We start from the raw sequence: 24,944 nt of genomic DNA, 5'->3' as shown, positions 1-24,944 counted from the left end.
TCTGATGTTGGTCACATCACCATCATTTGTCTTGCTGCCAGGTAGCAGATGTCTGGGGGGTCCTATAAGCACCACCAGACACCACCTCACCAGCGTGGTTATACCAGCGGTACCAATACCACTGACTGAGAAACACTGCCGTACAGTATTTTTTTCTAAAAAAAAATTAATACAGTGTTTCTCAATCTGCAGGTGGTTAAATTCATGGATGCTAAGCCTGCTGATATGGTGGGCCCATGGTAAATAATTTTTTGACAATCATTTATAGAAGCAGATTGCCCCCAATGTCAATTTAAACAGATTTTTGATGAAATCCTATACACATTTTCCTGGGAGTAAGCCCCACTGGACACAAAGGCTTACTTCTGAGTAGGCATGCATTGGATTGCCCTGTTTGTTATACCTGGATTCCCTCATAGCTTTTGTAAGCATCAGGAACTGTAGCCAAAAGGGAGTACTGCAGTGTTTCTCAAACTGTGGGTCGGGACCCATTAGGTGAATTGTGAGCCAATTTCAGGTGGGTCCCTATTCATTGCAATATTTTATTTTTGATATATTAGACTTGATGTTACCACGGTATGTGACTGCATTCGGGGAAATGTTACAGATCTGTACTTTTAACAGGCTACTCTGTATAAGCTTTGAACAATGATAGTCAATGGGACTTACTCCTGGGTAAGTGTGGGTAGGATAGTAGCCTAGGATTGTCCTGCAGTCAACTGTTGATGGAAGTCAAAAATTGTCCTGCTTGATGATGTCACTTTTGGTCATGACATCACTTCTGGTGGGTCCTGACAGATTCTCATGCTAAAAAGTGGGTCCTGGTGCTAAATGTGTGAGAACCACTGAAGTAATTGTAATAAAGAACTGATTGCCTTTGTCCACCCAGAAGCATATCCTAGGAAACCTTTCCAGACAGAACTTGAGATTCAGATTACAACAGGCTATAGTACCGCAACACACCATTATGTTTGGTAAAACTTATTTTTACAGAAGTCACAATCCATCACAGATTTACATGGATTTGAGCGCTTCTGAAACCAGGAGGGTTGGTTAAACATAACAAAATTGATCCGGAGATAATGAGGTAACAATCTGAGATTTCAGCACTTACCATGTGCTTAATTAGTTTGTGGAACTCTTTGCCACAAGCAGTTATGGCATCTTGCCTGGATGCCTTTAAGAGGGGACTGGACAAATTTCTGGAGGAGAAGTTCATTACTGGTTACAAGTCATAGTAGATACGTGCAAGCTCTTGGTTTCAGAGACAAGCTGCCTCTGATTGCCAGATGCAAGGGAGGGCACCAGGACGCAGGTTGTGCCTGTTGTCTTGTGTGCTCGCTGGGGCAGTTGGTGGGCCACTGTGAGATACAGGAAGCTGGACTAGATGGGCCTTTGGCCTAATCCAGCAGTGTTTAAATTCTAGTGTTCAGCATGATTCACTTTCCTAAATAGCCCACAATATACTTGGACTCAAAATAAAGTAATTGGTGTTACTCCAACAGTGCAATCCTACGCATGTTTACGCTGAAGTAAGTCCCACTGTGTGCTATCTAGCTTACTCACAAGAAAGTGTGAACCGATCTGCAACCTAAGGCTACAATTCAATACAGACTTACTTGGGAATAATTAAACTAAATTGTGCTTACTTCTGAGTAGACTTGTCAAGGATTGCACTAAAACATGCATATTTAATCAAAATAAGCTGGCTTCAATAAATGTACCTATCGTCTTGTCTGTTCTGTACACATCTCCCAGATCTGTACTTTCACAAAGTCTAATAAACCACTGCACCAACTATGGTCCTAGAGACTGCACTGGATTGCAATTTTAGAGACTGGACCCAAATTATAGCTCAGTCATGATCTTACTAGACTACAGGACTTGGCTTCCTTTCAACCTCAGTTCCTCAAATCAGAAGAGCAAGCATAATTACCAAGTTAATGGTGCAAGATAAACAAAAAAGGTTTTTTATCTTGAGTCATACAACCAATGAATAATGGAACTCTTTTTCTGAATTGAACAGCAACATACAATGGTGACTTTAGGACATGAAAACCTTCAGCTACACAAGGACCAAAGAGGTAAAACATAACTGATCCAATTATAAAGACCACGCACCTGGAAACAGGACTTCGACTCAGCGACCGCTTGGAAACAAAAGGACTGCTGGAGCGCCTCCGATTGAAAGGGCTAGGAGACCTTCCACTGTATGACCCACTTCCCCTCTCGTAGCTGGATGAACGCCTCCTGCTGTATGGACTGACAGACCGTTGTCGCCTGCTATACGGACTCGGAGAGCGCATGTTGGACTGGTAAGCTGAGGGTTCTTTGTAGGGTGGGCTGACAGATGGCCTTCGCGAGGACCCGCCGGGACTCTTCTTGTAGGAATCATAGTTACTGGATGTATGAGAGCGTGGTGGACTGAGGTCATAATCCTGGATGTAGGATGCTCCTGAGGGACTATCATCCTGTTTGGGACTGTCAGACCACTTGCGGTGGGGGCTTCTGGATTTCCGCTTTGGACTATCCAGTGATTTGTAGCTTTTGGGAGCATCCCTTTTTCGATGGCTTTTACTGCGGTCTTTATGTCCGGATTTTGCCTCACGTTCTTTCCTGGACTTCTCCTTATGCAATTTAGCTGACCGGGCCTCCTTACTACTGCTCTTGGATGACTTTGATGAATGGTCATCATTCTCCTCATGCTGTCTTTTAGAGGCCCCCAATGTCCTGTCCTTAGCGGAACTCAACTTGCCAGAGGATTCTTGGTTCCTGTCCAACCTCTTCTCCTTGTCTACTTGCTTGCTCTTTAACAACTCACGGACACGCTTGTGTTGGTGATGTCGATGTCTATGTAACCGGTCACTCCTCTCAGATGTCCCTTTTCTCTCATCGTTCTCCCTACGCTCCAGCTTGAGGACTGCTTCATCTGAGAAAGTGTCCGAGTCAGAGCTGATATCGTCGTACTCCACCAGTGGCTTGATCATGCTGCCCAGTGGTGCTGCTGCTTCTTGGGCTCCCAATGGCGAGTCCTTGGAATGCCTGGACTTGTGTCGTTTGTGCTTGGACAGTCGGTGCCTCTCTTTGCTGTTGGAGCTTCCGCTGCTCGACATCGCGTCTTGATGCAAGGACCCCCCTCCGCCCGCATCCTTCTTGCCCCCATGTCTCTCTGGGTTTGGCATTCCTTCTCCACTGTGCTTGAAAAGAGGGGGGAATCCTCCAAAACCCCCAAACTAAGTCTCAAGTCAGCCGCCACCCCCACAATGGAAGGGCTGCTTTCTTTTCCGTTATCTTTCTCCTACATTCAACCCACTCTTCTTTCTCCTACACGTGGGTGAATTCCGTCGTCTTATAAGAGTCTAACCCTATTATTAAGAATAGATTAAACAAAAAACGCCTGGGCTCTTGGGTCAGTTGCCTTAGCAACAAATCTAACACTGTGGGTGCAGCTCTCCCAAACTCTCCCAACAGAGAAGAAACACCCCTGGTTAGAAGGCCCCCTGGGTCCAAAGCAGGGTGAAAAAGTGGGTGGTTAGGACCCTGAGTAAGCACCCACTCCTCCCTTGATCTCAGATCTCTGCTGCTTCAGAGTAGGGACACCAAGAGGACAAACTTATGGGGCTAAGATTCCCCCAAGCCCTAGTTTAGCAATAGGTGACTTTGAGCCCTCCAGGCAAAAAAGGAGTAACAAAATTTGGTTTAAAGTGGTGGGAAGGGACCCCACTCACCCCCAGTCCTTTGAGGCAGGGGTGCCCCCTTGGTCTCTAAGCCCACCCCCAGCTAAGCACTGGGCCCCCTTAGTGGGGCACCCCCTCACCAACCCAAGATCCTGAGCCCCACTGGAAGGGCAGAGGGGCTGGATGTGCTCGCCCCTCACCCCGCTTGAAGCTCCTGAGAGAGGGGGGGAGTGGGGCCCACTCCCTCCGCCCCGTGGCCTGCTGCTGGGGGAAGGCCCCCTGGGGGCCCTGGGGCAGGGCCAAGAAGTCCCTACTGAGGGAGCCGCCCCCCCTCCTGGGCCAGAGTCGCTCTAGCGGGGCCCCCAAGCCGGGCTTCCCATCTTCCTCTTACTTCCCGGAGACGAAGGCGACGCTTCCAGGTTGGGGGAGAGGGGCGGGGGAGAGGAAGGCAGGAGAGTGAGGTGGGGAGAGGTGAGCCGCCAACTCTCGCGAGAACACGAAAAAGTAGCCGCCGTCCTCCCTCTCCCCGCTGCCGCGGCTCCCGGGGTTCCTTTCCCCCAACTCCTCTCTAGCTCTCCCTCTACCTGCTCCTGTTTCTCCAAATACCGCGAGAACACGCACATGCGTGCGCGCGCGCTCGCTCTCTCGTACTGCGCACGCGCGCAGCCGCACGCGCAGACGGGAGTCTCGCGACACCGGCGCTATGCAAGCAGATGGGACGAAGGGGGCGGGGCTGCCCACTCTCTAGAAGAGGTTGGCCGAAAACACGCACAGGCCTTGAAGATTCGAAGTCTCGCGAGAAGTGGGTCCCCCCCCCCGCTCTTTCAACAAAACTTTAGCCAACCAACCTGCAAAAAACGCACTTTCAGTGAACAAACTCAATGGCTAGGCATGACTACTCAGGAGTAAGCCCCATTATAGTCAATGGGACTCTGAGTCCAGGGCTAGGCATGCCTACTCAGGAGCAAGCCCCATTATAGTCAATGGGACTTCGGGCCCAATCCAATTTTCCAGAGCCGGTGCAGCAGTGCCAATGGGGCGTGCAGTGCATCCTGTGGTGGGGAGGCAGTCACCGAGACCTCCTCAAGGTATGGGAACATTTGTTCCCTTACCTCAGGGCTGCACTGCGGCTGCACCGGTGCTGGAAAGTTGGAGAAGATTGGGCCCTTAGAGCCCACTGTTATGCATGTCCACTCAGTGCAGGATGACCAGATACAAAGGGTGAGGGCCTCTACCTTTACCATTGTATGGAAGAGGAAATTTTAGCAGGTGCAACTTTTTAGACCCTTCCATGTTGAGCTGCAGCTGCCCAAATTTCCTCTTCTATGCAAAGGTTATAGAGGCACTCTGTTGCATCTGGTCACCCTGACTCAGGAGTAAGTCCCGTTATTATAGTCAATGGAACTTAGGGCCCAATCCTATCCAACTTTCCAGCACTGATGCAGCTGTGCCAACAGGGCGTGCTCTGCATCCTGTGATGGTGCGGCAGTCCCAGAGGACTCCTCAAGATAAGGGAACATTTTAGATGGGTTGCATCAGTGCTGCAAAGCTGGATAGGATCGGGCCCTTACTCCTCCCATGGAAGTGTGGATTGCATTGCAGCCTTGCTCCAAAAAAGTGACAGCCCTCCAAGGCTGCAAACTTAGGTACACTTTCTTGAGAGTAAGCCCCACTGAAGACTATGGCACTTCCTTCTGAGTAGACAAGCATAGGCTGGGCTCCAAGGTTGCAAAGCTATGCACACTTTCCTGAGAACAAGCCCCACTGACTCGAATGGGACTTCCTTCTGAGTAGACAAGCATAGGCTTGGGCTCTCTGTGTTCAAACCCAAGAAACAAAACAGCCCCTCCCTCCCCTCCAGGGCCACAACGTGCGTCCTTTAAAATAAGAAAGATCTTCCAAATCTCGCGAGACTTCCCGAACTCTCGCGGACGTCCGGTTGGCTGCCTTCCTGGGATCTCCTTATTGCACTTCCTCTGGGGCCTTTGGACGTTCTCCGGATCCCGCGAGAAGAAGAAGGGAAATCTCGCGTGTTTTCGTGGCTGCTCGGGATGGCGGTTATGGCGAAGTAGCATCTCTGGGGCCAGCTGCTGCCTGAATCTCCTGCTCCGGGACGGGAGGGGGGCCTGGCTGAGGCGGTGGCGCTTCCCCCCCATGAGGGACGGTGGAGGGGGGCGGCTGGTGGCCCCTCCCTCACCCCACTCCCTGAGGGATGAAGGCGGCCCAGGGGGGCCCCGAGGGTGAGTGACACGGCGGGGGAGCGAGAGGAGGAGAGCAGTTCTGGCCTCCTCTCTCCATTGCACCTGCTCTGGGAGTTAAAGGCTCGACCAGTTCCTGGGCAAGGGAGCAGGAAAGGGGTGGGTGGGGAGGCAGAGCCTCCCCACTGGGGTCCCTTGAGAGACAGAGCCCACTGGGGTCTTTTGAAAGCGCCCCTGCCATGTGAGGTGCTTTTTGAAGGACTCCAGTGGAGAGGCTCTCCCTCACCTGCCTCCCCACCCTCTGCACGTCCCTGGCAGGAAGAGTTAGAAAATGTCCTCACTCAGAGAGGATCTGGGAGGGGGAAGTCAGGATTGCTGAGTCACCTCTTTTCTCCTTGGATTGAGTAAGGGGTGTCAAGGTGAAAGAATTTCAGGTGGGGAGACAGAACGGAGTGGGAACATGTGGAGGCGCCTCTGGGCATTCTCCTTCTGGGTTTCCTAAGAAAGATAAAGAAAAGTTAGAAAGGAACAAACCTTTATCTTGTTTTGCTCTGTTTAACTAACACCACATCTACAGTTGGGCATATGTTCCATCTAAAACAATAAAGACTGCTCCAGTCAGACTAGTCTACTATTATCTGGTCTAAAAATTGAGTGTTGGAAGTGTTAGGACACACAAAAGAAAATATTTTTTTACCCAGCATGTCAATAGTCTATGGAATGCCTTGCCACATGATGTGGTGATGGTGTCTGACCTGGATGCCTTTAAATGGGAACTGGGCAAATTTCTGGAGGAAAAGTTCGTCACAGGTTACAAGCCGTGATGGGTCTTTGTAACCTCCTGGTTTTAGAAGCAGGCTACCTCAGAATGCTAGGTGCAAGGGAGGGCACCAGGATGCAAGTCTCTTGTTGTCTTGTGTGCTCCCTGAGACATTTGATGGGCCACTGTTGGATACAGGAAGCTGGACTAGTTGGGTCTTTAGGCAGATCCAACAGATCTTTTCTTACATTCTTATGTCATTAATGATTAAGTATTTTTTCTAAGGAAATTAATCTTATTAGGACAACAACAAAAGGTTTTATGAAGTTCCTCTATATGTGACTAACTGACTGAGCAACTCGTTGACTTTTGTCTTCGAATGCTGCGTTCAGTTCAGTTTTATTTAAAAGAAATGGAAACACCAAAGCCATCTTATTTCCTGTAGTAATGTTTGGAGACATGCATGGTCCAGTGCTGTTTGAGTCACTAATTATGTCATGTATTCCTGCAATTATGGCAGGTGGCCAGCAGGTGAAACCTTTCTGTGCTGCCAGGTTTGCCCTGATTGCTGCAGATTAAGCAGTCCTTGTTTCCTTTCCTCCTAACAAATCAAACTGTAGTGATTTTTTTTTGCTAAAGGTGTGGTGCCACATTCATTGGTTTTTTGACATATCAATTTAGTCTTTGAAGGGTAATACCATCTGGTTGTAAAGGGGCTAGAAGAAGCATCCAGAACTTGAAATGGGAATTTAGAGTTCTCTAATCTCCAAGAGAGAGGAGATGTTCAGAGGGTTGAGGGCTAGTCCAATAACAGAAGCTGGAAGTTTGTTCTTCCCTTTGTGTTCAAAGAACTGAACTGCAGGATCTAACCCAGAAGGTCATTCAGTTCTTACTCCCAGTAGTGGTCATCCAGTTGTCTCTCAACTGCTTATGTTCCTTGTGTGATAGAGGGAGATATCTTCTGTTGTCCTATAGAGAGAGTGGTTATCTAAGATGGCTGGTGGTAAGAAGCCATAGCTGAGTTTTGAAGCACGAAAGTGCCAGATTCAGTCCCTGGAATCTTCCTTTCAAAGGACTGCAAGTCTAGGAAAAATATCTGTCTGAAACTCTTATGAACTGTTGTTAGTTGTAGTAGATAGTTCTAGATCAGGGCAGCTCAAACCCCGGCCCTGGGACCAGATCTGGGCTTTGGGCTGTTCCTTCCACCTGGTGAGTGAACCTTTAGGTTCCATCTGAGCAAAGTCCTCCTCATTCAGAGGACCAGAATACTCTGGGCAGTCATGTCTGCCCGGATGTCCTGTTGCACGGTCTTCTGGAACACTGGGCAGCAGATGTGACTGCCCAAAGTGTCCTTGTTTTCCAAACAAGGCGGACTTTGCGCAGTGCCCAGACAGAACCCTCGGTTGTGGTCCAAACGGGAACCACATTTCCAGTGAACAGTGGTTGCAAGTGTGAGCGCAGCTGGAGTAGATGAACTAAGACAACTTCATATAAATTTTAGAAATAGAAGATTCCTTAGGGTTGGGTTGGAAAGCTTGCAGATTCTTACCCTCCTAGAAATAATCTGCAGGCATGTATGAATCTTTCATAATTTCTCAGCTGCTGCCTAGGGATTTGAGAGATTTTTCTGACCTTTTACTCAACTGATTCATAGGTCACTGTGACTTTTGCTGTAGCAATGATGCCTTTGCTTGTAAAGATGGGTGTCCAAATATGAACATGTAAAGGTGGGTTTTCTGAATTAAAAAAAAAATCCCTGCCAGATCCCTCCTTAGCAAGAAGACTTAGTACTTTAAGGACCCAATCCTATCCAACTTTCCAGCATTGATACAGCCACAATCCAGCCTACAAATGTTCTCTTTTGTTGAGAAGGCCTCCGTGACTGCCCTACCACCACTGAATGCAGCATGCATCTTGTTGGCATGACTGCATCGGCGCTGGGAAGTTGGATAGGATTGGGCCATAAGGCAGCCTAGCAAATAAATTCAGAAAAGTTACAATCCCACTTGTCTATGTATGCCTCTTAGGAAGCAATCCTAACCCACTTTCCAGCACCGACATAAGGGCAATGCAGCTCTGAGGTAACAGAACAAACATTCCCTTTGAGGAGGCCTCCATAACTGCCACCCGACTGCAGGATGCAGCACACATCTCTTTGGCACAGCTATGCCAGTGCTGGAAAGTTGGTTAGGGTTTGGGCCTTAGTCATTTGTGTGCTCTATTCCTCCCTAGTTGTTTGGAGACAATTTACCACAGGCAGCCAAGTAAGTTGGTATTTATAGATTTGCTTTATGGTTACTGAGCTTTCACTTTTAAGGGGAAATGCAAATAATTGACTTCATTATAAGTTTATTCACAGAGCTTTTGTTACTATGTGAAATTGCCCTATTTGCTCTCTGAGTTTTAACAAGCTTCTGTGGAGTTCCTCACTTATTGATGGGAAACTGAGGTTGAAATACAACTCTTAACCAAGAATGAAACTACACAAAGTGGTGGAACTTGAACACAGGATATGGTTGGTCATATCCCTAGCTACTGTCCAACACAATCTTTTTAATGTATCACATCACCCTTGTTGGTTAAACAGAATATATATATATATATGGTGTATGGTGTATGTAGTTAAACAGAATATATATATATATATATATATATGTATATGTGTATATATGTATATATGTATATATATATATATGTATATGTGTATATATGTATATATATATATGGTGTATGGTATATGTAGAGTCCCAGGTTGGATAACATCTAAATCTATTATAAGTTAGTGGTTGTTAACTAAGTGGAACTTTCGTGTTTGTAGATGGTAAGCCTCTGATTTCCAGATGTACAGGCAATTGCAGAAGCCCCATGACATGCTTGTGAGCTTTCCAGAGACATCAAACTAGTTATTGCTAAAGACCTTCAGTCTGATCTGGACGTACCTTTAAAATGGAGGGAGAAATGTTGTTCAGTTAAGCTACCCAAGGTCCTATACCTGGAGATGACAAAGATTAAGTCTGAAGCCTTCTACTTGCAAAGCTGCCATTATGTCTTTCATTAAAGGTGATCTCACTCCATTGAACTTATTTTAAGCCACTCCATTATTAGCCCAGCAGATGTCATCTTATCTGAAGGCAGCGCTGAGCCTCAATAAGATAAAGCAGGCCTATTTGCCTTATTCATTGATACTGGCTCACTATAATCCTTTACTATTTTCTCCAGGGTTTGTTGACATTTTACATAGTATCTTTGGCAGCCTTGTAGTACAAATATATTCTTGCTCCCACACAATAATGAGTCCCATGGTATATGTAAGAAGTGGATTGAAGGTAGATTGTGGTCTATCATTGGCTAGCTTGTGGTAGATCACCTAATGTTAAGTTTCTTGGGGGAAAAAATGCTGTAGTAAATGGGAACATTAGTCAGTTTCTGCAAGACACGTACATTCTTCAGTGAGAGTGCATACTTGGGATCGTTTAGCTTAAATTAGGATTATCCTGAGTATCATGTGGGAAAGTTGAGGATGAATTTGCTTTTCTGAATGAAGATTCAGGTGTTTTGCATTGTTCACTAATTTGCAATTCCTCTTACAGAATCGGAGAAACTGAATAAGATGAGCTCCCTTTTGGAAAGGCTTCATGTCAAGTTTAGTCCCAACAATAGACCTTGGACAGAAACCATGAAGCTTGTTCGACAAGTCATGGTAAGAAATTTTTTTATGTACAAGATTTCTACCCTGTCTTTCCTCTGCTGAAAGCAGTTGCAGCTTTTATTGCAAGTTGGGGGCAAAAATTCTTGACAAGCATCTTCTCAGGAATATTATTTTCATCAATAATAGTCAAATGACTTTTTCTTAGAGAACAACGTTCGTCTGCTGAGCTTGTATCTATTTTGCAAAGAGTCCCAACACTTAAACAGGATCCTAGATTACATTCTGGGTGCAGTTCATGTCTAGCTGTATTCAGTTTCACTGTTGTCTCACGTTAATTTAGAGAGCACCCTAGAATGAGCCCAGTGTTCCTCTTCACTTGCAAGAGAATATTGGCATTGGTGGGCATGTTCTCTTGCAGAGAAATTGGCTTGTCGTTATTGATAATTTCATTAAGGAAATCTGTCTGATGATGCACAAGGAAGACATATGCAAGGTGCCAATGTTTTGTATCCTATGTTTAGTTAGTCATGGCTGAATTTAGGATACAGCTCAGTATCTATTGGAGCTGGCTATCCAGAGTATGGGAAAATAGAAGCTTCCCGGAATGCAACTGGGTGTATAAGTCAGTCACTGCTTCTCTGTCACAGTAACATTGAATATGACATAAAACATTCTCTCCATTTTTTTTCTCCCTTGCTTAACCTTGCTTAAACACAGGAAAAACGAGTTGTAATGAACTCTGGTGGTCATCAGAATCTTGTCAGCTGCTTGGAAACATTGCAGAAGGCCTTAAAAGGTTTGTAGGTGTTCTGGAAACATAAGATCTTTGGGTTATATTACTTAAAACACAAAACATTAGCTGGAACTGGCCTGATAGTCACTACAGTACTGATGTTGCTTGTATACTGTAAGTACATTGAACTGTTGCATCTGACACTCCAAAACTTTGGACCCAAGCATAGGCTGTAGTTGCACTGGTGCCAATTGGTGGCTTTGTTCTCCCTTCCACCCTCTCTATGTGTGTCAGTGTCATGCTTGATTTGTACAGGTGCTACACATCTAGCCCATGTTTGTTTGGGTCATTAGGCTAAGTATTGTTTGCACAGTTGCATGTAACATATAAACATGCTCCTGACCAGTCTGCGTCAGCTTGAGAGGAAAGATTTCTAGTGATCTTCTTTTAACTGCTGTCTAAAATTTGCAGCTCTTAAACTACTAATTCCCAAACCTTGTCTTAGCTGCACTGGTGTACTGTGACATTTTTAAAAGCTCCTGTGAGCCCATTGAACACACTTACAGAAAAGGCTGTCTGCTAAGTCTGTATGATTTGCTGCTCTGACCTTTCTATCTTCTGGTTGGTATCTGCTGAGACATGGGCAATTCTGCCACAGCAGGTGTGATTGGATTACTCCATTACTGCCAATACACGCAGTACAGTTAGCTACTTTCAGAGGAGATATTACATAGAACAGATCAAGGTTTCTGCTCGGTGTTGGACTAATTTAATATATTCATACACTTTACACCCTTCAAAGGTACCATTGTGGTATTTAGCAAAATAAAATAGCAAATATAAAAATATTTAGTGTTAATCTGTGCAAAGGTGATAGTTCAGCTAGGAGATCCCAGCCTCAGTAGTTAAACAATGCAAATAGGTCAGTTTGAAAATGCTGTATGTGTTGTGTTTGGCAGCTACACTGTTGGGTCCCTTGCAAACATCTGCTAGAAGGAATTTAGATAGTTGTCAATTTCTAGGTGCCCTGTCCCATGTGCCAGAGTCAGGCTTCTCCTGTTTGACCAGGGAGTTGTAGGCAATGAGGCAAGTTGAATGACAGCTGGAACAAGTGCAGGAAAGCTCATGATGAATCTGACCAGCCACAGCATAGAGCAGGAGTGCCCAAACCCCGGCCACATGTGTCCATCGAGGCCTCTCAATGCGGCCCTCAGGGAGCCCCCAGTCTCCAATGAGCCTTTGGCCCTCTGGAGATTTGTTGGAGCCCACACTGGCCCGACGTAACTGCTCTCAGCATGAAGGCAACTGTTTGACCTCTCGCATGAGCTGTGGGATGAGGGCTTCCTCCATAGCTTGCTGTTTCACATCTGTGATGCAGTAGAGGCAGCAAAGGCCAGCCTTGCTTTGTGCAAGACCTTTTATAGGTCTTGAGCTATTGCAAGACCTTCATTCATTCATATAAGTTCATCTTTAATATATTCATTTCTGTAAACTTATGCAAATTTATTCAAAGTTTAAATGTAAATTAATTTTTTTCCCCCGGCCCCCCCGACACAGTGTCAGAGAGATGATGTGGCCCTCCTGCCAAAAACTTCGGACACCCCTGGCATAGAGCATGTTGGATGTCATGTGTGCTGGTGACAGAAATGAGGATTTGTTTACTACCACATCTGCTCTGTCCCATTTAGTGAATCTTTTCCAGATGATGAGAGGACGGTTCCAACATAGTTCTCATCCCAGTGGTTTGTTGGAACCTTCCATAGCACTTGGATAGTTTTGCAGATATCTGCTCTACTGTGGATGCCACTTAAGGATCAGAGTCTAACAAGTGCCCAGAGCCACCTATTGTATTGGGTGAATTTAATTTGTTGAACTTGGAGGGTGTGAATAGACTGCTTGGTTCCTCAGCATGATTGTTTGATCCATGTTCATCTTGGCTTGTGAAAGCTAGTCAAATGATTAAATTGGACTTTAGATATTATTGATGCACCTCTGCAGACAGAAATAATTCCCAGGTCTTTAAAAAAAAAAAAAAGTAGGACCATTGCTTAAGCCTTCCCTTGACCTCTTTGTGCTTGGAAATACAATGGGCCCTCGGTATCTACAGGGGATCCATTCCAGGACCCCTTGCAGATACTGAATTCCACAGATAATGAAATCTGCAGAGTAGGGGCCACACTCAGCACTCTGGAGTTTATGCACGGTCTCCTGGCATCCTCCGAAGCCTCTCAAAATGCCTTCCAGTAACGACTGGGAGACCTTTGAGGTGTGGGGAGTTCACATGTGTCCTCCTCGTTCCTCAGAACAACTCCCAGATGTGACCAGAAGTCACAGAGGTCCTCTGAGGCTTGGCATCTGTGGGTATTCAAATCTGCTGGTTGCCAAGCCCGCAGATAAAGGGGGACCACTATAGACAACTTTTCAACCTTCTGTTCCTGATCAAGATAATTCAGTATATAGCAGTGTATATTTTTCAGGCACTTTTGGAAAACGTATTGAGTTTTGTTTCGGTTTTGCTGCTGTAGAGATAGAGGCAGCTTTCTCTGATTGCTCCAGCTGATAAAACTGGTGCAGTTCCTGGCATAGATTATTTCAGCAAAAGATATCCTTTAGCTGTCAGATGTTTGCTGGAAAAGTGTCTTAGCAGTGTTGAAAGCCAAAGTGCTACTAGCAAACCAAACATCCATCCCCCATTAACTACGTCTTTCAGTTGCCAAAGCCATTACAGATTTCATAATGGGTGAATACAATGTTATGAACAGATTTGAAGGGAACTAGTATGGCAGATCAAACAGATACAGCGTGATAGGCAGATACAGTGTGGCAGATAGAACTTTGAAGTGACAAATCTAGGCGTTTAAAACAGATTGGCCCATTTTATCAGTTGAGGCATATGGGTGAGGAGTGGAGAATTCACACCCCCCCCCCCGTCCCTCTCCCTTAAGCACTTCTCCTAGTGAACACATTTTGTGTATCATAGCTAGGCATAGGAGGGAAAAAAAGCACTCAAGCGACTATGGGAAGTCGCAAGCAGGGGGAAGATTTTGCTACTCATCTGATACCTTTGCTTTTCAGTTAACTGAATCATCACCGCTTGTCCTACTTAATGTTTTATACATGATTGAAACAGATCAGTGTTCATATAGATCTGCCAATGTAACATCTAGTTTGGCTCTCAGCAGTCATTCACAGTGCTTTTTTTGTAAAAAAAAATAGGTGCAGGAACTCACAACTTTTTATTTATTTATTTATTTATTTTTAGACCATTTTTTATACATGCGCGTGCGCGCGCACACACACACACACACACACACACACACACACACACGTCCATCCCGTGTGAGATCCCTGGTAGCAAAAGCACTCCTGCCACAGCTGGAGTGAATCACCCCATTTTTTTTTAGGTGGGGAGGTGCTCCATTGGGCTATAGGAAACTCTCTCCATTGGGCTATAGGAAAGCCTATACAGTAGTTAAAGTGTTCAGAACAAATATATAATGTCTTCAGCCCAGCTGGTGGCCATCAGTGCCTCAAGTGTTAGTTCCAAACACTTTGAACTTAAGACCCCTGGTGGCTCAGTGGTTAAATTATAGATCTGTGAAGCTGGAGACCTAGGGTTCAAATCCCACTGAGGAATAATTTTTTTTTTTTTTAAGGTGGGAAGGTGCTCTATGGCTGCAAAATATGAAGGTTGGTTGCTAGTTGCCAAAAGGGGGGCCAGTTGAGGCTGCAAAACTCCTCAAAGTTCAGTCCCATGCGGGCTCTTTTTTTAACTTTTTTTTTTTTAAGTCCCAGGTAGGACTTAACCCACAGCCTCCAGCAGGGGGCTCACTCCAGGAGCTTAACTGTGGGTTAAGTCCTAACTGGAACTTAAAAAAAAAAAAAAAAGTTAAAAAAAGAACCTGCCTGGGACTGAACTTTGAGGAGTTTTGCAGCCTCAACTGGCCCCCCTTTTGGCAACTAGCAACCAACCTTTATATTTTGCAGCCATGGAGCACCTTCCCACCTTAAAAAAAAAAAAAATTATTCCTCAGTGGGATTTGAACCCCAAGCCTCTGGCTCCAAAGACCTATAATTTAACCACTGAGCCACCAGAGGTCTTAGGTTCAAAGTGTTTGGAACTAATACTTGAGGCACTGATAGCCACCAGCTGGGCTGAAGACCTTATATATTAGTTCTGAACACTTTGACAACAGGCTTTCCTATAGCCTAATGGAGAGAGTGCTGGGCTGTGGAGCATAAGGTTGGAGGTTTGAATCCCTCCCTAGCCAGCAGTGCAGAGCGGGGTGGTGCAGGCAGGGGGAAAAAAGGTGGGGGCAAGGAGGAGGGGAAAAAAGGGGGTGGGGTGGTGCAGGCAGGGGGGAAAAAAGGTGGGGGCAGAGAGGAGGGGGGAAAAAAGGTTCCGGAACGCCGTTCCGGTGCGTTCCATTACAAAAAAAGCCCTGGTCATTCATATTGGAATAAAAAGTCTTGGATTGGCTGATGGACGCAAACATTTAGTGTGTGTTAAGGACCTACATTTCTCCATACACTTGCTCCCAAATAAGTCCCACTGAACTAATTTGACTGCTTACATACCTGGGTCTAAACAAACTCTCTGTTCTTCCTAGTGACTACTTTGCCTGCCATGACAGATCGCTTGGAGTCCATTGCGAGACAAAATGGGTGAGTCCTTGCCCCCAAAATGCTTGCTTTCCCAATTATCTAGGCATATATCCTGCCTTTTCACCTCCTAAAACAGACACAAGGTGGCTTTTATTTGGTTTACAACACAGTACACATTTCCTCCCTTTTTCTCATAGTTGGTGGATGGAAAGATATGCTCAGAGGGGGAGGTGTGCAGTTAGTTTGGAAACGATTATGACAGTGTCATTGGCAGTATGAAGTGTGTTATCTACAAGAGATCTCTGCTTGCGAGCTTGAATTTCAACTTTAATAAACCATTGCATGGAATGTAATGTGTTGAAGCCATCTACTGAAGAGCCTCAAGGTAGTGGCTTTAAGACAGGGGTGCTCAATAGGTGGATCGCGATCTACCGGTAGATTGCGAAGCAAAATGAGTAGATCGCGGAGTGCCGACCCCCCCCCCTTCAGGTGCCTCTGGGAGGAAATGCCGGGAGTAAGGCCCATTGTACTCAATGGGCCTTACTCCCAGGTAAGTGTGGCTAGAATTGCAGCCTCACAGCCTAATCCTAGGCATGTCTGCTCAGGAGTAAGTCCTGTTATACTCAGTGGGGCTCAAGGTACACCAACATACATTGTACACATAAATGTTATATGTTATGATGGCGCGAACATTGTAAAAAAAACTCTGGTAGATCTCCGGGCCTTGCTGGGTTTAAAAGTAGCTCTCGAGCCAAAAAAGTGTGAGCACCCCTGCTTTAAGACATTTCTCTATTTCCCTATCATAAGTTTGAGCTCATTTGCTTGAGTGTTTTGGAGCTGTGTACTCAAGCAGCCCCTTGCTGTAGTGTACCAGCTCTGTGCTTAAGGCCAGCTGTAGTCTAAATTTCATTGATTGGCATGAAAAGGGGCTTGCATCCCTATCTTCTGGATAAGGAATTGAGTAGCTGGCCTTTTGATCCTTTACATCTCTGGTGGGCATCATACTGATAACATGATCTTTGAATGGTTGGTAACATACCTGTTGCATAGAAAAATGGAGGGTTACATTGGAAAGCAAGTCCTATATAAATAATTTGGATTTAGGCATAAAATTGTTTGGGAATTGTCCCTGTCATAAACGTTGTTGCTTGTGAAGAATGTCAGCTAAAATCATACCCTATTGCAGAGGTTCTCACACATTTAGCACTGGGACCCACTTTTTAGAATGAGAATCTGTCAGGACCCACCAGAAGTGACGTCATCAAGCAGGAAAATGTTTACCAATCCTAGGCTGCAATCCTACCCACACTTACCCAGGACTGTCATTGTTAAAAGAATATACATGGTAGCTTGTTAAAAGTACAGTTAACATTAAAGTACTGTAACATTTCCACAAATGCAGTCCACGTACCATGGTAGCATAAAGTCTAATATATTAAAAATAAAATATTGAAATGAATGGAGACCCACCTGAAATTGGCTCCCACCTAGTGGTCCCGACCCACAGTTTGAGAAACACTGTCTTTTTGAATTTCTTCTTAGTCTACACATCTCTTTAACCAACACATTCCATGCCTGTAACTTGTATTAAAAAGCTAACAGGCCCACAAGCAGTTAATTTTATTTACGCTTTAGTTGAGAGAAAGCAGAAATCAAATTTTTGGCAATCAATGTAGCAAACAAAGTGTTTGATATGAACTTGAGAGCTTTGGATTCAAATCCATCTCAGCCATGTTTTCTTGAAAAATAATGAGCTTCCACACATGCTTGTGGATAAATGATAAATGATAACGCTACAAAATGCTTATATATGCATTTTGTAGCATTATTGTGTGTACGCTAAGATGTATGCTAAGATACTGCACATGCTAATGCATATTATTAGTCTTGATCCTCCAAGAAAGGGCAGGTTATAAGTCTACCTACAGATTACTCAATGTGCTATTCATTGCTTATTTAAGTGGTTCCCAGGCTTACCAATGTCATGATGGCCCCACAGCCTCTTCTTCCCAGCTCAACTGGGTGCCACCAACTTGTATCTTGTGAGATTCACGAGATCCAAGATGGCAGCACCTGAGGGAACAGGTAGGAGGGGCCACTGGGACCATCCCACAAATCCCCTGTGAGTGTGCTGCAACACCCTAAGGCTTTTACTTGATAAAATTTTTCAAATCTATTTTATTTTTTCCTGTCAGCCTCGGATCTCACCTTAGTGCAAATGGCACTGAGTGTTACATAACTTCAGATATGTTCTATGTAGAAGTCCATTTGGATCCTACAGGGCAGCTGTGTGACGTCAAAGTGGCACATCATGGAGAAAACCCTGTGGTATGTAGAGTATATAAATAAAACCAAACTGCTTTCTACTTTGTGGGGAAACATACATTTATAGCCTGCCTTATCCCCAAGAGCACAGAACAGGATATCATAGATCATTCACCAGAGAATTTACTCAGATCTGGTGTAGTGTACTCATTCATATCCTTCTTCGCTGCTCACTTCTGCTTTTAGGTTTCCACTTCTACAATCAACTTCCACACATCTCTCAAGCTAGGTTTTCTGCAAGTCATAAACTGTCCAACTTCACACCTCTCCCTCTGTTCCAAAACCTAGGCCAGCATTTCCCAAGTCAAAAATTCTCCTTGCCCAAGTAATAGTGGATTTCAAAGTTTCCAGTTAGCATCTTTTTTTTTTATTGTTTGGATTTTTGTTGCTGATGTTTGGTTGGCTGAGCAAAAGGTTCATTTAAAATAATTTCCTAGTTATCCTTCAGTACTCTCATTTATTCACCTTTTACTCTACTTGTCACCATCCAGTGTTCTAGACACAAAGATCTTATTGTCCACAAGGAGGCAGATACTCAATTGCATGTCAGTTGTATTGTCCACATATCTTGTAGGACTGTGTTGGGAAAGAGTTAATTTGTGTTCATGTGAAATATCAATCAATCAATCAACAGTATTTAGCCACTATAGCCACTATAGCTGTGCGTAGTTTAAGCAAGTTTCTCTGTGCTAAAGTTACAATGACTGCAAAATGTTCTTGACATGCATCTTTCTTCCCTCTTTTATAGAGCTGCCCAGAGTTGGTGCAACAGCTAAGGTATTTAATGTTTACTTTAAAGTGACTAGATTCCCTTCCAATATAAGCAGCAGTACTCTCATACCACTGTTTTTTAGCTGTCTGTAACTACTGCTCCTCCAGTGTGTTTTACGCACATTTCTGAACTCGTCTGGAAATGTAGAAACTTTGAGAGTTTCAACATCATCAGGTTTGCGTTCCAGCTTCTAGAAAAGCATACCTGCTGTCAGAAATTTATATTTTATAGAAGTCATTTAGGGTGGATTGCATAATTCTGAATGATAAGAGTAGGAAAAAAGAGGGTAGGGGTTGAGGTAGATTTCGAACTTGAGGGGGTGAAGAATGAAACAGCAGCAAAACAGCTGGATCAGTGCAAGTCGGCCAAGGATACTCATGCAATTTTCAGGCTTTGGTCCTGCTTATAGGAAGTCACGAAATAGGAAATTTATGTACTTGCCCAAAAAATTCTTCTCTTCCCCACTAATATTCCTTGCCTTTCAGTTGGAGAGCACAGTTGTTGTCCTTTTAAAAAATAATAAATTGTGTTTGTCTTTGCAAGGTTTCTACATTAAGAGTTTTTCCCTCAGGATAGCCAGCTTAGCTTTTGGGGAGCCATGAGGGTCATGTCTGAAGGAGTCTTCTCTGTCAGGGAGTTCTGAGTAAGGCTGAGAAGTACACAAAAACTATTGAGGTGGGAAACCTGGCAAAACCTGCAGGGCAGGAAAGGCTTATCATGGCAAGTAGGTAGGTTGAACCATAAGAATTTAAACAAGGATACTGAAAGAGAAATGTGAAGACGACTTTATATCGTTTTACATACTGTAAACCAGAGTTTCCCAAACTGGGGCGTTGCAACGCCCAACCAGGGAAACCCTGTCTCTGCTTCCATTGCCCTCTGGAGGGTGCAGGAACCCTTCAGCAGGGTTATCAGGCCTCAGAACAACTAAAAATAATGATCACGACCCATTTCCAGTTTTGTAATCACAAGCTAGAAGTGGCTCACAATCACTATTTTTAGTTGTTAATGAGGCTTGGAGATCCCTGCAGAGGGGTCCGCCTGTGGGTTCCCTGCATACTCCAGAGGACTGGCACTTCCACTGGTAAGTCCAAAAAAACCCCTTTAGTCCCTGGCAATGGCATGATTGTGGTGACTGTATCACTGCCTTTGCTCCTCCCCCTAAGCACTTGTAGCAGCTCCCAAACTCTCAGAAAATTTGGAACTCTTGCTGTAAACATTGGAATTTTCTAAAGGAATTGGGTAACAGAATATGCCTTAAAAGTGAAATGTCAAGAGTGCCTCTTCTCCCTCAGCCTTTATATGCATCTTAGTAGAATTGTCAGTGTCTCTGGAAAATATGATTTTCCAATATTCTCTGGAACTAATGTGTTTTTTTTTCCTCCTAGAGATAGAAATTTTGATGAATTTTCTAAGCACTTGAAGGGTCTTGTGAATCTATATAAACTGCCGGGTGACAAGTAAGCATTCCATGATGTCATTATGCGGTCAGCATTTTGGAACCTGGTCAAATACTTATTACTATAACCTTGCACATAGTGACTGCTAGAACGCCCATCTGCATGGCTACCTGCTCCTTTTCTTCTTGCTACCTGCACCACTGTTTTTCTTCCTGGCAGTACAGTACAGAGGACCCTCCTTATCTGCGGATTTGACTAACTGCAAGTGCTGACTCCACAGCTGGAGGGCTTCAGAGGACCTCTGGACTAAGTGTCTTCCAGTCACATCTGGGAGGTCTTCTGAGGCACGGGGAGACCAGAGCCTGCAGATAGGCACTTCCCGTTTGGTGAAAAACCAGAATTGGCTTTCAGAAGGCTCATCAGGCCTTCTGAGGCATGGGAGGTCATGCACAGCCTCCCTGCACCCCAGAAGTCCTGCCAGTGCCATCTGAAAGGCACTTCTGGTTTTAACGGCCAGGGCTCTCTGTAGAATTTTTTTATCTGTGGGGGGTCCTGGAAAGGATCTCTCCTCCCCCCCAGATACGAAGGGCCACTGTACTGCAAAGCTGTCATGGTTGTTTTTCTCTGCTTAGAGACAGGAAACAGCAATAGACCTTCTCTGGTGTTTTCATCTGGCTAGAAATATTCCTAAAGCTAAGAAGACTGCAAAAGAGAGCTGATAGTCTTTTTACAAAATAAAATTGGTCAGGATTCAGCAGATTTGAGTAGATCCTGTGTGCAGTTTTGGAAGTGATGAATGAAGCACAGTCAAGTTTATGTGCAGTTACTTCATCTCATCCAAAAAGGATTTCTTTGTTGCTAAACTGCAGAGGTTTTATGTGGTTCCAGTTACAGTCCTAGAATATGAGCTCACTTTCATGGTAAGCCTGCTTCTGAATTCTTGGAGTCTTATTGCCAGCTAGACAATATTCAGAGTAACTAAGATAAGACATCTTCTTACATCTGCTTATTTCTTTTTTGCTTTTTAAGGCAGATTTTCTTTTTCCTTTTAGCAAACTCAAAACTAAAATGTACTTGGCTCTTCAGTCGTTGGAGCTGGATCTTTCAAAGATGGCAGTGATGTACTGGTAAGAACATTTTGTTACGCTGAGCCCAGCATTTATCTATTAATATAATAAGCAGTTGTATTGTCTGGAAAACAGAGCATTGAATCTGGAGAAAGCTGGAATCAAATCCTATTTGAGTATTCACTTGATGTCCTTGGGCAAGGCAACACTCTGTCCATTGGCCAAACTGGATTTGGCCATCATGGATTTAATAGCTTTAAAGAGGGAAGTGTGAGGGAGTAGAATACTGGTTCCTCCATACAGACCTTGGAATTTTACTTAACCTCAGATTCCTGTTTAGGCATTTTACATGTGCCATCTACAATATCACCCAAAAGATTGTCTTGGGTCATAATTCTGTAGTAGCATATTATAAGTTTCTGATGCTGTCTGTTTATAGGCAAGCCACCAATGCAAGCCCTTTGGACAAGATTCTGCATGGCAGCGTGGGCTATCTCACCCCAAGAAGTGGAGGTAAGTGATTGTTTTTATCTAATGAAGACAGGTTCAGATGCAACAGATATAAAGGCAGAGTTCCTGTATATTACCTGCCAATACTGCTGACCATTTTTCTGGTCTGTGCCTTAAGACACACAGGTGTATATAAAAGATAATGTATGAAATTATTGTTTCTTGACTGTTTGAAATAACGGAATTGTAAAGGACTGCTTAGTCGCAAACCTGTCCTCTTGGAGATTGTCCTGCAGTTAAGGACACAAGTGTTCAATAAGCAGAGAGAGGATACATCGCAGAAGGCTGTCTGCAGAGCAAATAGTTTCTGATAGTAAGTGGAGACATATAATAAGGGAAAGGCGAAACTCCTCAATATAGGCACCTCCCGATCTCTATGAGGAATACATTCCTACTGCTATTGTGGTTACCCAAAATCAGGGATAGCAGTGAACCATATTCAAATTCCCCTTATAGTGCTTGTTACTCACCTTTCTTCATTTGCAAGCACTTTGCAAAAGGAAGATTTTTTTCCCTTTAGAGCAGGACGCAGACAGTGAGAACCTAAACTCATAGCTGCTAGAGAAGAATGTTACAGGAGGCAATGGCGAGAACTCTAACAGGAAGTGGATGGAAGAGGATTTCCTGTTAGAGCTCTCACTATCATCTATAGCATTTCTCTAGCATCTATGATTCTAGGTTTTCACTGGCTATTTCCTGTTCTAAAGTGAAAGGAAGAAAAATTTTCCTTCTTTAGAACATTTACAAACCAAGAGAGATAAATCATGAGCTTGACAGGGTGGAATTTGAGAGCAGCAGATAAGTGAAACTGCAGATATGGGACTTGCAGATACAGGGTGGGAGATGCCAGAATTTATAGCCGGTTTCACCTGAAGGAAAATTCTTTCCCAAGCCTAGCTATAGCTATCAGCAGACTAAAAAACCTATCCAACAAATCTTCCAGAAGGAATGTACCCCACTTTAGTGAAATGTTTGGGCAGTTATTTTGTGACTACCTGTCTGGTAAATTAGATATGCATTTCCCAATTCATAAATTGTCTTTTTAGTCAATAGGTTGGTGTGGGATTGTGGCTCATCTGTTGGCTTTGGGTGTGGGAAGCCCAGTTTCAAGTTCTCAGCTGTGAAGGTAAATGGGTGACTTTGACAAGACACCTTCCTCACAGGATTGCTGTGAAGGTAAAAACATGTGCAAGCGTTTCCCCCCCCCTCCCCTGGTATACAGGGCCTGGTATCCACGGATTAAGTTTTTTGGGGGGATGCCTATTGCAGCACCTTAGTTTTTGTTTTGTAGCACTGGAAGTGCTGGCATTTCTTGTTTTAGTAAAGCAACATTCTTGCTGAACTGAAGAATGTGATGTGCAGGCAACCAGCCTGCATACTAAAAGTAGACCAACTGAATGTTAACAGGAGTGCCTTCTGTTAGTGCACTATTAAACAAAAACTAAGGCAATGGGTGTGGAGGCCCACAGGGCTGCTAATTGAATAGGGTCTTCCTGTATCTGCAGTTTCCGTATCCGCAGGGAGGAGAGGTGGAATGAAACTCCCACGGATACAGGGGCCACCTTATATAGCACCCTAAGCTGCTTGGGAAAAAGGTATGATACAAAAGCTAGGCACGTACCTTCAGGTTTGCTTCCTGACCCACATCTTAAGTGCCTCTTGAGAAAAAAGAATGCAGTTGACTATCTAGTTTTTAAGAAGGACATTGCATTGCTCCACCAAGACTTGTGCAAGGTAGGAAGCCAGCTGGATGGGCAGAACTTCTTACAAGATGGAGTTCTGGGTTTCTCTTCCACAAATAACATAGAAAGGAGATGTGGGAAGCCATGGAACTTAATGAGAAGAGTGAGAATGGAAGGTGACAGCTTGTACAGAACAAACTCAAAGCAATTTTACTTCCCTGTTTATGTTGATTTCCAGGGGAACATATAGTCTTCACTGCTGTGCTCCTCTCCCGCTCTGTGTTCCCATTTCCATTAACTAACTTTCCTTCTCTAGGTCACCTGATGAATCTGAAGTATTATGTTTCACCCTATGATTTGTTAGAAGAAGGTACTGGAGCTCCCATACTTCTGAATGAGAATAACGGTATGTTCTCCATACTGGGTATTTCTAGCAATGGCTCATACTTTGTGCTTCTAAATATCAGGGATGGGTGTGGCTTGACTCGAGTCGCTAGTCTCCACCCCCACAACTCGACTTAAAAATGATTCATAATGGGGGCACTTGCCCTGAGCATTTTCGTGATTCAAAAAGACTCGAATTGTTCCCTTTAAAAAGCCTGCCATGGGAAAAAACCAGGGCTGCTGCTGGGGTGTGTGTGTGTGTGTTGGAGTTCTCCTTAAACACTCCCCTTTTGTTCCCATCCCATCTGTAAAAAAGGCAGGAGGGTTGGGATGGACTGCATGGAAGCAGCAAGAAGGAGGGGCAGCTGCAAGGCTGCAAGGCTTATCAGAACGACCCAATTCTTTGCAGCTCTACTCAGAAGTAGTCCCATTTGCACCAGTCAATCACTGAGGCTTCCTCCTCCCATGTAACAGAGCCATGAGGAGCCATGCATTTGAAAGTGTGATTGCTAGAAACTGAATCCCCTCTGCATACCTGCCTCCATGGGCTTCTCCAGCCAGTCCTGGCAAACCCCCACCCCCCTTGGACTCCTCCTTCTGCCCTACCTCATCCAAAGAAAAACCATACCTCCCATCCTCCATCCAATGACCATCAGTTCCTTCAGAGATGGGCAAGAGAGCCTGCTCCTGCCCAATGCAAAAGCAAAACAGTAACCCTTCCCGGCCTTCTGGCTGGAACTTCCCTGCTGCTTTCCCGGTCTGAATAATGGCTCCACAAGGTCTTTCACGCTGCGACAAAAGTAAGCAAATACACCTAGACACAGACAAACTTCAGTGCCCATGCATGGGGAATCGGTGCCAAGTCAAGTGGTCTCAGACGTGAGTCAGTTCCTGGTGACTCAAGTCTCCATGTAGGTGACTCGAGTCTCCACGAGTCAGCGACAGACTCGAGCCACCTGACTCAAGTTCCTATCCCTGCTAAATATGCACTCTAAAACACATGTTAGATTGTATGGAGGTTTCTCTTTGAGTTCCAGGCAGGGATTTATTGCCAGAAACATGTACTCAGTAGCAGTGAGGCAGTTGAGCACATGGATTGTAGAGTTTCTGTTAAAAAAAAAATTAACAAGAGTTGTGAGTAGAAAGCATAAGCTTGTATCTACCCCCATCCCACCATTAGTG

The 24,944-nt window shown here is 44.6% G+C and overlaps 2 protein-coding genes across 4 annotated transcripts in view; one reads left to right on the top strand and one right to left on the bottom strand.

Annotated features, from left to right (window-relative positions):
* The window catches only part of CDK12 (cyclin dependent kinase 12), a 39,677-nt gene extending 35,414 nt beyond the window's left edge, over positions 1-4,263 (bottom strand). For both annotated transcript variants that reach the window (XM_066627805.1, XM_066627806.1), the window contains exon 1: positions 2,122-4,263. In XM_066627805.1, coding sequence (XP_066483902.1) covers positions 2,122-3,182 — 1,061 coding nt within the window. In that variant the 5' untranslated portion in view covers positions 3,183-4,263. The remainder of the gene's footprint in view (positions 1-2,121) is intronic.
* Positions 4,264-5,731: 1,468 nt separating this feature from the next.
* The window catches only part of MED1 (mediator complex subunit 1), a 36,283-nt gene continuing 17,070 nt past the window's right edge, over positions 5,732-24,944 (top strand). For both annotated transcript variants that reach the window (XM_066627945.1, XM_066627946.1), the window contains exons 1-10: positions 5,732-5,917; positions 10,226-10,335; positions 11,002-11,080; positions 15,628-15,682; positions 17,818-17,950; positions 18,696-18,724; positions 20,108-20,179; positions 21,172-21,246; positions 21,626-21,699; positions 23,695-23,784. In XM_066627945.1, coding sequence (XP_066484042.1) covers positions 5,890-5,917; positions 10,226-10,335; positions 11,002-11,080; positions 15,628-15,682; positions 17,818-17,950; positions 18,696-18,724; positions 20,108-20,179; positions 21,172-21,246; positions 21,626-21,699; positions 23,695-23,784 — 745 coding nt within the window. In that variant the 5' untranslated portion in view covers positions 5,732-5,889. The remainder of the gene's footprint in view (positions 5,918-10,225; positions 10,336-11,001; positions 11,081-15,627; positions 15,683-17,817; positions 17,951-18,695; positions 18,725-20,107; positions 20,180-21,171; positions 21,247-21,625; positions 21,700-23,694; positions 23,785-24,944) is intronic.

Source organism: Tiliqua scincoides, chromosome 5 (assembly GCF_035046505.1).
Source record: "Tiliqua scincoides isolate rTilSci1 chromosome 5, rTilSci1.hap2, whole genome shotgun sequence".
Classification (NCBI taxonomy): Eukaryota; Metazoa; Chordata; class Lepidosauria; order Squamata; family Scincidae; genus Tiliqua; species Tiliqua scincoides.
Note: the sequence above shows the minus strand (reverse complement) of the source record. Positions and strands in the feature narration are given on the sequence as shown.